Raw genomic sequence first — 13,982 nt, forward strand, 5'->3', positions numbered from 1 at the left:
TCAGATATAATTTTTGTAGGTTTTCATTGACACCCTCTCTAATATTAAAAAAACACTATCGAGGATTTGATCTCGAGTCAAAAGGAAACATGACATCTTGACATTCGGAAAAAAGAAACCCAAATGCGAAAATAATTAAAATGCTAATGAATCTGGCTCCGGAAAAAAGTGTCTATCCTTGTACTCATGGAGAGAGCTGATGTGCAATGAATGATCAAAAAGTATCCGAGATGCTCATACATATGAAGGAAGTTAGTTCAAAGATCGTATATGAAAAGGAATGGACTCACATTGATGAATAAAACTGTAATTGAGTCTGAATTGGAGAAAGAGGCTAAAACCTATTATTGAAGATTTCTACACATACAACCCCCTCAAAACAAGGGCTATGAAAAGGGATGGCACATACAGAGGATCAAAACGTCCCAGCCTGATACTTTACATTAAAAATTCCTTTTAAGTGAAGATTCATTGTCCTTCATTCGTATTACTATTATTATTAGCTGTTGCACAATGCAAACATTACAGATTAATCTAGAAATCCTAAAAAAAAGGGTGGGGGGCATGGGGAGAAGAGAACTTACATCTCATTCGGAACCGTTCACCAGAGCCACTCTGAGATCCAGGATGGGACCCTGGCTGTGAGCTGGAGTTACTTGAGCCCGAGGAACTGCCGCTGCCAGGTCTCGGCACGAGTTTCTCCACCCTCTCCCATAGCAGACGAGGCTCTATATTGCTATCTCAAGAAAAGTGCATTTGTCAACTTTACTTTCAGATATCGCACTTTAAACTTAAAATCAAGCTTGGTTACTCATCAATATTTCGTTAATGACTGATCAGAAGGAGTGTACTAATCCTTGTGCTTAGGACTTTCTCAGCAATTCACATCCTACACAGCAGCCACACTAGCCATCTTAATACCTGAGGAACCAAACTTTCACTCAGAAAAAAGAAATTAAAACAATGCTTAATTGCTTTTTGTGCTTCTTTTTGTTTGAGGACTGGCTATACAACACTACAACATTTGAGAGCTGAAAAGCCTCTGGGTTCCCTTAGGACTAGATCCCGTAGATACTTACTACTGGGCATCATGCTTGCTCCTGGGAAAAGCTTCCGCTGCAACACAAGGGGACCATTTGCAGCAATACGTACAATACCTGATAGCAAGCACTTGCCTGCCTGGGCCCTTTTTTCTAAATGTTAAGACTACTCTGAAAATATTGCAAGACTTACTCAAACAGCCCCTTCAAAGAGGCAGAGGCAAGAAGAAAATTCATTAAGGTTTGTTGAACTATTTAGTGCCAAAGAAACTCAACATTAACTGCTAAGAGAGAATGGGTCCACTTCCTCCTTCCTTCACATCCGAGAGATAATGCCACTGATCCTTTCTCTGGCTTCCAATTAACTTTCCTTACAAAACAGGAGAGATAGGGAGATCCAGGCTTACGAACCTCGTGGAGTTTCTTTGCCCTGCTTGATTATTTTGCTGCCCACTGCCCTGCAGTGGAGAATCTCGACGTGATAGGACGGGAGACCTGGACGTTGTTCTCACAGGTACCTTGGGTGAAAAGAGAAACAGTAAAAATTAATAAAGGGAGAAAGGGGAAAAATTAAGACTCTCCTGCCACAGCAAATACATTTTGAACAACACTATTCTAAGCCAAAGTCAGTATAACTGAACAAAATGAAAAAACAAAACAAAAGAAAAAATGAAGAATCTTTAGCAGGGCTGCTGTTTGGATACTGAAAAGAACTGAAAGTTTAGACTAACATACCTAAATAGCTACCACACAAACATACACACCCCTTGCCCCCAGACTACGGAGACATTTTAAAAGAATATGGCATTTTGACTGAAGCAAGGGACACACAAAGCAATTTTCTGAAATAGCATGAGGATTAGGAAAATAAAACTCAAAGGAACCAAATGAATGCCTGGTAATGGATCAGCAAGAAACAGAGACTGGTGGGAAGCAAGAACATGTTCAGAAGAAGCAAATCCCAAGCAGAAAGGAAAAAATATTGAATGTTTCTTTTTTGTTCAGTTCCATCTAAACTTTAAATAAGTTCATGGTTTACAGCTTGGTTTTCCAACCAGAAATAGAAGAAAATAAACTTTAAGCTATCATGCCAGGGAAGTTTTAAATTCTTTCCTGAATATTGTAATGATTATTTAACTTTGCATAATAAATCACTTTTCTGCAAGAGCTACAGTGTGTAAATATTTGTCATTTTCATCAGAGATTTTGTAATTCATTTTTTTTAACATGTTATCATGGGACAATTGACTAGATATCTACAGTATAAACTCCCTTCAAAAATATGTTCCCCAATAACGGCACTATTCTGTGGACCCGGCTTTTCCAGTGCGTAAACGATCACACTCTTCAAATTAAAAAAGGAAAAAAAAAAAAGCAGCACATTTCTGTCTTTCTACTCCTTACCCTTGGAGGCACCTCGTCACTGTCTGATCTAGCCCAAGCCTTTTGAGTGGGATCAGGTACCTCCGACTTAGAGTCAGAACTCTGATTTAGCACTTCACTGCGTGAAGGTGGATATGGGTCCTGAGAACGAAGATGGTGATGTGCAAATTTGGGAGAAGGGTCACTGAAGGAATGGGATCGCGAGACAGGGGAAACATTGTTCTTGAGAGATGCCAGATGGGACCACTGTACCTTACAAGAAAACAAAACATAAAACATTCAATGCGCTCTGTACAACTGGCTTTTTTAACAGAATAAAGGCGAGTGGGTGGGGAGAGACAAATTGGTTATGGCATAAGGTAAGCGTGAGGTGGAATCAAAAAGCAAGGAAGGTGCCCAGAGAACGTAACAGACTTAGAACACAGCATGTATGCATTTTGGTGAGGTACGCTCTCCAAATACACATACACTAGTAACCAGAAAATAAACAAACATAAGATCTGCACTATGGGCCTGATCCAGAGCCCAATGAAATCAACAGGAGCTTTTCCTCTGGCTTCACTGGACTCTGATCAGGTCTTAGATAGCAGCACCTGTTGGATGGACAAATTGAAAGCAGATATCAAAGTGAAGAAATCCATAAGTTAGGAATACTGCCAAATGTGCAAACCTAAATATATTCTGATTTATATTATAACTAAAGTCTTAAATTTACTAGCCAACACAAAACTTTTGAAGGACGATCATAAAACAAAAGCCTTTATTCCTTTACAGTCACTGCAATATTTTTCTATATATATTACATACATAATATATATTTATATATTATGTGTGTTATATGTATATTATACACTGTTACATATTATTTATAATGCATATTATACATAAACCATATATCATACTGTACATACAAACACACACACAATGGATGCACAGCAGCAACTCCATAGTTAAAGTCCATTAGCAGTTCTATTTGTAAGCCTCAAATTGATGCTCCACCCTATTCCCTTTTCAGTTGCGAGCTCAGTAAGCCATTTGTTTGAAAAATGCTTTCTGAAACAGATTAGGAGGAAAACCCTTTCCAGATAAGATCATAACTCTAGGATACATTGTTTTCACCCACTCATTAATCAACAATTAGCATTTAATCTTAGCTTTATAAGAGTGTCTCTATTCGGTTTTATAAGTGTATTATTGAATTGTTTTATTACACACAGCTGTGCAAGAGACACATTCACCTGAGTACAAGTCCAAGGCAGGACTACAGAAATAGCTGACATGGTTAAGGTTAAAGTAACACACACAAACCCAAGATTATCAAATACTGCTAGAAGTCTCCCTGACAGCCAGGAAAATCCGAGTTGAGGATGAAATTTTTTCACGATTCCTCCCACTCTCCCTTCTGATCAGATTTTGCAGTTGCTCCAAACATTTGCAATAGTTAGTCACAACAAGGTAAGCAGGGACAGTTTTAGTCATCACTGTCATTAATTATGAATAGACTTATCAAAAGAAAAAAGGCAACATTTTATCTTCTGCATGGATACATAAGTTGCATGCCAAGTTTAATTTAATTAATGTATTTAAATTTTATATATAGACTTTTTGTAAATTTAAGCCTGTATCTATTTGTACATTTATACTCTAAACTCTGTAAAATACAGGCTCCCAAAATTTAGAGATTCATTAGGAAACAGAACAATCAAGACAAACATCTGTTCTTGCATCTAGTTAGTTTTCCTACAGGGATGTAAAAGTCAAGCTTGGTTATTTCGTTCTTGCACATCATTTCCAGCAACTAAAGGCTGTTTGGCCCACATTATGACCTGTGCAACCTCACTGTTAACTTTGACTGGAATGAAGCCAACCATTCTGCTGGTGCACACCAAGGGACAGAATGCAACTAGCTCTCTTGGGTAGGCTGTCTCTGCTCAGAAGTAAAAAGCAATTAAACCCACATGATCATCACTAAAATAAGCAGGCATGACTCTGAATATATACAGAGAGCAAATCCGTTCAATAAGTCACTTTGAAAAGTAGTAATACACTTTAAATATGTATTTTTATATGCCAAGATCTTCAAACCTAAAGTTAAGTGAACTGGGGCCTCTAGGTTTCTTCCACCCCTTCCAAGATTTTCTGCTTTTACCTGGGGTTCCATCGGTCTTTGCAGTGCAGGCTGAACAGGCTCTGAGTTTCCATTGGAAAAGGACTCTGATCTTGAAGGCACTGGTGGCTCCAACGCTTTGCCCGTCTGTTTGGACTGTGCTTCAGGGGACCCCTGATTAGTTTTTCTAAATCTATCCTCCACCTAAACCAAAGTTACAGAACGTTAGAAGCAGTAATCAATAAAGTGGAGCATGTAGGAATAACAGAGCAACCACCTCTCTTTCTTTACAAACACATTTTATGTTTGAAGAAAAATCTTTTCCCAGGTACAGGAAATCCTGAATGAGCAAGAGCAAAACAGAGGTAAGTCTAGACTGGAATCCGTACCCGGATAAAGGGTGGAAGAACTGAGACATGCCTTGACACAATGAAAAACTGTTATACAGCCTTGTCAAACTCAAGAAATGACAATTTTTCAGGTGTAAAAAAAACAAAACAAAACATCAAATCACATTGTTGAGTCTGTCTTGTCTACTCCTCAACTAATGTGAGTGAGATAATTTTAGGTTGGAACATCAGTCTTCAGTGCACACAAAAATGCCTCTCCCTGGCTGCTCAGATGGAGACTGCTCTTATCCTCTCCTCATCCCTAATACAAGGAAACTGCCATCCATTTCCTGGTGGTGTCTTTACTCTCCACTCATGGTTTATTTCCTTTGATAAAAGGAGGATTGGATGGTACATAGTTTGAGAACCAATGACCTAATTAATGCATCATCATTCCCACCTGCACATAGAACTTGCACACTTTTTAGGGTCGATGAGTTACAGATATATGTATTAAAGAACTTTAAACTTATATCAATCATTTGGATAACTGATAATGCCACAATGTGTGATTGTTTTAGCCTTTTGCAAGAGGCAACCCTTCCCTGACACTCCTCTCTATCTGACTTCTCTGCCAGAGACCTGCCATCACCCCACCCCGACTCCTCCCTTCCCTCTCCTGTTTCTCCACCGCTACCTCCCCTCCCCTCCCAACTCCGGCCATGCCTCCCCCTGTTGTGGACCCACTTCTAGCCACCCCTTTTCAAAAAACCCTAAATCTGACTCCTGCTCCCCATCCATCTTTCACAGTGTCTCTGCTGTTCCTCACAGTCTCTGTATCCTGGCCAGCTCCCTGAACCATGCAGTAGCCATCATTCTGCCCATGGACATGGCTTCAGTCTCACTAAAAAGAGGGGAAATGGCAGCCAACTTTATTAAGGGCAGCCTCACTTTCACATGCAGATAGACTGTAGGGAAATGGTGGCCATCTTGCTGGCTACAGACCCATTGACAGAAATAGGAGTAAATGAAAATTCATAAGTGGGCAGCCTTTCATCATGTTTCCAAGAACATGGCCGAATTGCTAGAGTCATGATACAATCACAAAAGTTGGCAATACAGGTTATAATACTACAATTTACCAGATTTACTGATCAACCCTGTTTTCTTCTCAGCCAGGAAGATAAATGAAAACAAAGCCATTATCTTTAGAACATAAAAAAAATATTTTCCATATAATACTCTGTGATATTAGTTCTTACTAAAAGAAAGAATCTGTGGAAGTTTTTTTTTTTTTACCAGATGGATTTACTTCATAGAACTTACTTCTTCCACAAACCAAAATATTTGGACTGCACCTCTCTTCCTGCAAATACAGATCAGATTTGTGCATAAGGCTTCAGTATTTGACGACAGATCTTCTGCCCTCGTCTCAGGTGAGTATTTCCAAAGCTCTATCACAGCATAACAGTCTGATTTGGTAGAATGAACAGAACTGCACCCACCATCTTATCCGTGTGAACTCTACAGATGGGCCCTACAGATAGAGGCTATTGCATCCTAACCTGGAGAACGTATTTTGGGTGACACCAATTGGAAGAGGGGTCAGTCCCAGAAAGGAAATCAGGTGACCAAGTTTCCATTCTCGATCTTTACCTCTCCCTAGTCTGTGACAACTGTAACCAAGTGGTTACTAAGAAAAAGCTAGTAGGGAGAGAAAGGGAAGACAGATAGATGGGAAATGTTCTTCCGCTTCCCTAAAATTAGAAGTATTAATCTGCTTTGGAATCACTGCCTGGCGCACCTTCCTGCCAAAGAATCTGCTGCAGAGGAACAGAGATCAATCCTGCATTGCTCCATGAAAGTGTTGAGAGGTGACCTGGTAGCAGCTTGTTTGATTTCTTTTGTGGATTTCTGCTCAGAAGGCCACTGTGGTCTTTAGCCACTGCTTTATCTAAATATGCTTCCACAATGAAGGAATTGTTCCATATCACTGTGGAGCATTTGGACGATTTCAGGCCAGGGCATTTAGGGTGGTAGTAAGTGAATAACCATGTTTCCCTGAATAGGTCAGTTCTATGTTTTTTTAAACTGTTCTCCTCACATCCAATATTATTCATGCTTTTTCTTTAAAGTGGTGAAGTTCGGAGAGAAATTAAGGAAGAATGATTTCCTGCGACGTATGGAACAGAGTTTACTTTGGAACAATGAGTGACCCTGGAACAATGAGTTACCGTATCCTCCTGGAAAATGCAAGGAGGTTCAAGTCTTCTATGAGCAGAGATTTCAGAGACCCTTCTTGTCAATGTGATTATAACTAGACATCTTTATGGGAAAAAAAAATATACACGGAGTGGTTTGTTAGCACTTGTAGCAATATTGGGCTGTATTAGTAGGGGCATTGCCAGCAGATCGAGGGATGTCATCATTCCCCTCTATTCGGCATGGGTGAGGCCACACCTGGAGTAGTGTGTCCAATTTGGTCCCCGCACTACAGAAGGGATGTGGACAAATGGGAGAGAGTCCAGGGGAGGGCAACAAAAATGATTAGAGGGCTGGGGCACATGACTTACAAGGAGAGGCTGAGGGAACTTGGGTTATTTAGTCTGCAGAAGAGAAGAGTGAGGGGGGGTTTGATAGCAGCCTTCAACTACCTGAAGGGGGGTTCCAAAGAGGATGGAGCTAGGCTGTTCTCAGTGGTGGCAGATGACAGAACAAGAAGCAATGGTCTCAAGTTGCATTGGAGAGGTTTTGTTTGGATATGAGGAAACACTATTTCACTAGGAGGGTGGTGAAGCACTGGAATGAGTTACCTAGGGAAGCGGTGGAATCTCCATCCTTTGAAGTTTTTAAGGCTCGGCTTGACAAAGCCCTGGCTGGGATGATTTAGTTGGGGGTTGGTCCTGCTTTGAGCAGGGGGTTGAACTAGATGACCTCCTGAGGTCTCTTCCAACCCTAATATTCTATGATTCTATGAGTAGATCTCAGGCAGGAAAGACAAAGCAGCACATTTCCTCAAACCAATAATCAGATGTAAAGAATCTCATCACTTTGTTAGTGTTTAGTGATGAATCATGAGATGCCATGGTGAAGATGTTAGGCCCAAATCCATAAATGCTGGAAGGTTGTGTTTTCTAGACTTGATCTTCTATCTTGACATCAGTAGGAGAAATCCATCTGATCCCCTTCGTAGGCCAAGAAAAAGGAAGGCCTGTGTGAGGCTAGAAGAGTCTCTACTGTTTTGAAGGAAAGGAGTACTTGTGGCACCTTAGAGGCTAACAAATTTATTTGAGCATAAGCTTTCGTGAGCTACAGCATATCATCCCAACATGTTTATGATTTGCTGCTCAACAGTCCAGCTGTTAGGCTCAGGTAGCCTGAAGCGGGATGCATTAGTAGGCCAGAGAACAGGAGTTCCTGCCTCCTGTGTAGATGAATGGAGCCTTCTGAGATATCTCCATTACATCCAAGTACCATGGTGCTGTTGGCCATTTTGGAGTGATAAGAATGACTGGACATACTTGTTTTTGATAATATGAATAATTCTTTCTCGTACAGGGGTTCTCAAACTGGGGGTCGCGAGGTTATTACCAGGGGGTCGCGAGCTGTAATCCTCCTTGGACTTCGCTGGAGTGGGGAAGAAACTCCAGCTAGTAGGCATAGAGAGTCAGTGGGCCCCTCTACCACACAAAAAGAAAAGGAGTACTTGTGGCACCTTAGAGACTAACCAATTTATTTGAGCATAAGCTTTCGTGAGCTACAGCTCGAAAGCTTATGCTCAAATAAATTGGTTAGTCTCTAAGGTGCCACAAGTACTCCTTTTCTTTTTGCGAATACAGACTAACACGGCTGTTACTCTGAAATCTACCACACACACACACACACACACAAAGAACAGCCATACTGGGTCAGTCCAAAGGTCCATCTAGCCAAGTATCCTGTCTTCCAGCAATGGCCAATGCCAGGTGCCCCACAGGGAATGAACAGAACAGGTAATCATCAAGTGATCCTTTCCCTGTTGCTCATTCCCAGCTTCTGGCAAACAAAGGCTAGGGTCACCATCCCTGCCCATCCTGGCTAAAAAGCTATTGATGGACCTATCCTCCGTGAATTTATCTAGTTCTTTTTTTAACCCTATTATAGTCTTGGCCTTCACAACATCCTCTGGCAAGGAGTTCCACAGGTTGACTGTGTGTTGTGTGACAAAATACTTCCTTTTGTTTGCTTTGAACCTGCTGCCTATTAATTTCATTTGGTGATTCCTAGTTCTTGTGTTATGAGAAGAAATAAATAACACTTCCTTATTTACTTTCTCCACACCAGTCGTAATTTTATAGACCTCTTATCATATCCCCCCTTTGTCATCTTTTTTCCAAGCTGAAAAGTCCAGTCTTACTAATCTCTCCTCATATGGCAGATTCCCCAAGCCTCAAATCATTTTTGTTGCCCTTTTCTGAACCTTTTCCAATTCCAATATATCTTTTTGGAGATGGGGCGACCACATCTGCATGCAGTATTCAAGATATGGGGGTACCATGGATTTATATAGAGGCAATATGATATTTTCTGTCGTATTATCTATGTCTTTCTTAATGATTCCCAACATTCTGTTAGTTTTTTTGACTGCCGCTGCACATTGAGTGGATGTTTTCAAAGAACAATCCACTATGACTCCAAGATCTCTTTCTTGAGTGGTAACAGCTAATTTAGAACCCATCATTTTATAGGTACAGTTGGGATTACGTTTTCCAATGTGCATTACTTTACATTTATCAACATTGAATTTCATCTGCCATTTTGTTGCCCAGTCATCCAGTTTTGAGAGATCCTTTTGTAGCTCTTTGCAGTCTGCCTGGGACTTAACTATCTTAAGTAGTTTTGTATCATCTGCAAATTTTTCCACCTCACTGTTTACCCCTTTTTCCAGATCTCTCTCTCTCTTTCTCACAAACACACAGGCTATAAATATCTTCTTTAAAAAGATAAATACGTTGTGAAGCTCCTCAGCATATCAAATCATAGCTGGGATCCTTCTTTCCCTTCAGCTTACTCCATTTAGCCTGTTTAGACATGATAGGGGACAGGAGAACAAACAAACAGAAAGGGCTAAGTGGTTCTGTCCATGGACAGGACCGCCTGAAATCTCAGTACCTGATGGAAGAAGAAAGTGGGAAGAAAAGATTTAGCCCCAAAATCTGCTTTAAAAAGATGATGCTAATGAATAAGACAAGTGCTCAACTACCACTGTGCTTCCACTCCCACAGGCTCAGAATCTGAGACACAGGCAGAAGGATTGGGCCAAGCCCCAGGGCTTTGCAAACAAGCCTGAACTGCCTCCAGCATAAGCAGGAAGAGAGGCACAGCCCAAATATTTCAGACTACAGGAGAGGACAAGACCTAGAAACACAGCATATGAGGAATCCATATAGTAGCACCCGTGGCAAGTAAAGCTTGTGTTAACCGTATTCCTCTGGTAAAAAGTAGCAGTACTTTAACAATGATTAAGGGTAGTGCTAAAGATGTACTGAAAGCTGTTCTATTATTTTCAATGTGCATTTTTGCTCAACACCCCTGAGAGTATTTGTATTCTCCTTCCAGAACATATTTAAGTTGGGGGCCTGAGGTTGCCACATGATATGCACTAATCTACAATTATGAGTACCACTAAGTATCCAGATGGAACGCACTGACTAAAATGGGAGTTGACAGCATGCAGCACTTCCTAGGATCAGGACCAGATACTTTCACATCAGTAGCACAGAATGCCATAATGGAATATTTAATTCACTAATGTCACTTTTAAAGCACAGACTTACATTAATGGAAAGAAATAACTAGCAGTACTGGTTAAAGCAATCAGCAATGGTGTGAGCAGGTGGTGTGCAAGCTTCCTCACACAATATACCAATGCTCTTCAATTTACCCAGCCAAAACCTTGCTTTCTCAGTCCTTAAGCAGTTAAAAATAGAGACCACCAACTGTGCCAAACTAAGAGGAAGTTACTTACTTTGTGGTAACAGGAGGTTCTTCAAGTCATGTGGTTGTTATCTGTATTCCTCCGTGAGTGCACATGTGTTCCATGCATCCGGAGTAGGAGAATTCTTGCAAGCAGTGTCTGTTGGTCCACTCATGAGCCCTTGCCTTCTTCACGCTTCCAAGTGAAAACACAAAGAGTGGTGTGGACCAACTCCAGTTCCTTCTCTCCCATGAATCCAGTAAAGATCCGAAGCAGAGGGGAAGGAGGGCAGATAGTGGAATACAGATAGGGACCACACATCTTGAAGAACCTCCAGTTACCACAAGAACTTTCTGTTCTTCTTTGAGTGCTGGTCCCAATGTGTATTCCACTGTGGGTGAGTGACAGGCAGTACTCAAACAGGAGAGGGTGCGAGGATGCTGACGGCAAAGCCACTTGGAGGACTGCTGTCCCAAAGGATGCATCAGAGGAGTTCTGCACTAGAGGATAATGTCTTGCAAACAGGTGGCTGGAACGTCACGTAGCTGCCCCTAGTGATGCCAGTGAAGTTGCTTGTGCTTTTGCAGAATGAGTCCTCACCCCATGAGTTGGAGGAAGATGCAACAACTAGTAACAGAGCAGGATACAGACCAAGATGCATTCAGAGATCCTCTGGGAGGATACAACTTGACCTCAGACTTGTTCTGTATAGCACAAAACAATCTAGGTGGTTTTCTCACTGTTTTGTCCTTTGCAGGAGGAAGGTGAGAACTCTTCATATGTAGAAATCTCCTCTCTTCCTCCGATGCATGTGATTTCAGAAAAACACAGGTAAGTGGATGGATTGGTTTACATGAAACTCCAAAACTACTTTGCAGGAGAATTTTGGATGTAGTCATAAAGAGACTTTGTGTATGGTGGATCTGCTATCAGTAATTCAAGCTCACTTACCCTTTTGGCTGAGGTGATGGACATAAGGAATGCCACTTTCACTGATAAGTGAGACATGGAACATGTAATCTTAGCAAGACAAGGTTTAAGTCCCAATGAGGAGTAGGTTTTCTTACTGGCGGGAAAATTCTGATTAGGCCCTTTAAGAATCTGACAGTCAATGGGTGAGTGAAAATTGAATAACCAGGCTGATGGTGGAAAGTATGCACGGATTGTTGCCAGGTGAACTTGAACAGAACTCAGAAGTCCAGCTGTTATGAGAAAAAGATGATAATCCAAAATGAGGGGAATATCTGCTGACCCACGAGATACGTGGTTCTGCTACACCAAGATGGAAAAATGCTTCCATTTGACAGACTAGCATTTCCTAGCGGAGCCTTTTCTGCTCTTATATAGAAGTGGCTCTCAATAGTTCCAGACTACTGTACCCTTTCAGGAGTCTGATTTGTCTTGCATACCTCCAAGTTTCATCTCACCTAAAAACTATTTGCTTACAAAATGAAACATAAAAATATAGAAGTGTCACAGCGCACTATAGCTTAAAATTTGCTTACTTTCATTTTTACCATATAATTATAAAATAAATCAATTGGAATATAAATATTGCGCTTACATTTCAGTGTACACAGCGGTATAAACAAGTCATTGTCTGTATGAAATTTTAGTTTGTACTAACTTCGTTAGTGCTTTTTATGTAGCCTGTAGTAAAACTAGGCAAATATCTAGATGAGTTGATGCACCCGCGGAAGACCTCTGCCCACCCCCAGAGCTACATGTACTCCTGGTTGAGAATCACGGTTATAAAGGATGGTTTGTACAGCTTCAGAGCAGTAATGTTCTAATGCTGATGCCCATCCATACACCAAGTCTTGAGATGAAACTCTTCAGGGCTGGGATGCTTGACCCTGCCCTTCTCCCAAGTCAAGAAAGGACCGGATGCTGACTTGAGGAAGAGATGACAGTCGTAAGAAATTTGAGAACCAAAACTTTCTGGGCCAATTGGGGATGATGAGGAGACTCGTGCCCTGTCCTGACAAACTTTCCATAAGACCTGGTAGGAGCAATAAGGGAGGAGAGGCACAGCACAGAGGGTCTGACCAGGGGAAAAGAAAAGCATTGCCTTCAGAGTGTAGATCTGGAGCTCCTCTGGAACAGTTCATGTTGCATTTCTTGTTCGCCTGAGAGGTGAACAGATCCAAGTTGGGGATCCGCCACTGAGCAAAGATTCTGTTCACTACTGAATCGTGCAATTCCCACTTGTGAGCAATGGCGAAATGCCTGCTGACAGTGCCTGCCAACACATTCTGAGTTACTGGAAGGTAAGATACCGACACAGGGTGATTCAACTCCTGATACACCAATTCCATAGGGAGACTGTGTCTACATATAAGGGGTGGATCTCAGCCTTCCATGTTTGTTGATGTAAAAGACGGAGGTCATATTGTCTGATATTATGAGGACATGGTGGGACTGGATAAATTGCAGAAAAACTTCACAAGCTTTTTGGACTGCCTAGAGTTCCGGAAGGTTGATGTGCATCCTGTCCTCTTGAGGTGCCCAAGTACCCTGTGCCATATGGCTGCCCCTGTGGGCTCCCCAGCCTGAAAGGGAGAAGTGTCTGTTATGATCACCTTGTCCAGCGAGGCTGCTGGGAAGGGGACACCCACACATACCAGATGGGGATCTTTCCACTACATCAGAGAAGGTGTTACTCTGGAAGGAATTGTAACCAGGATATTCATGCTGTGATTGGTTGGTGAATACACGGCCTGGAGCCATGCCTGAAAGCAACATAGATGGAGTCTGGCAAATGGGATAACATAAGCACATGAAACCATGTGCCCCAGGAGAGAAAGAAAAGTTCTGACTGGAGCATGAGGGTTATGCATAACCTGATCTACCAGAGTACTCATGCTGCAAAACCTGTCCCTTGGTGGATAAGCTCTTGCAATGAGTGAATCTAGGGAGGCCCCCAGGAAATCTACAGTCTGTGTCATTCTGAGGATAGACTATTTCAAGTTCAGCCGGACTTCTAGGGAAGAAAGTAGTTGAAGCCATTAATGAGGTTGATTCCTAGGCTTCCTGATGTGTCCTGGCAATGAGAAGACAATCATTGAGATGGGTAAGACAGTGAAGCTGTTCCATTTGAAATGAGCTGCTACTACCAGAAAGACAATGGTGAAGGTCCTGGGGGTAATGGTGAGGCTGAATGGGAG

At 41.7% G+C, this 13,982-nt stretch overlaps 1 protein-coding gene across 4 annotated transcripts in view; it reads right to left on the reverse strand.

Annotated features, from left to right (window-relative positions):
• MAP4K4 (mitogen-activated protein kinase kinase kinase kinase 4) overlaps positions 1–13,982 on the reverse strand; it is a 238,690-nt gene that overhangs the window by 39,200 nt on the left and 185,508 nt on the right. For 2 of the 4 annotated variants that reach the window (XM_084616686.1, XM_084616685.1), the window contains exons 16-19: positions 4,573–4,734; positions 2,445–2,675; positions 1,452–1,558; positions 585–736 (exon numbers count right to left, since the gene is read on the reverse strand). In XM_084616686.1, coding sequence (XP_084472812.1) covers positions 585–736; positions 1,452–1,558; positions 2,445–2,675; positions 4,573–4,734 — 652 coding nt within the window. The remainder of the gene's footprint in view (positions 1–584; positions 737–1,451; positions 1,559–2,444; positions 2,676–4,572; positions 4,735–13,982) is intronic. The other 2 variants (XM_084616687.1, XM_084616688.1) reach the window with 1 other exon arrangement.

Source organism: Lepidochelys olivacea (genome assembly GCF_965140295.1).
Source record: "Lepidochelys olivacea isolate rLepOli2 genome assembly, chromosome: 1".
NCBI lineage: Eukaryota > Metazoa > Chordata > Testudines > Cheloniidae > Lepidochelys > Lepidochelys olivacea.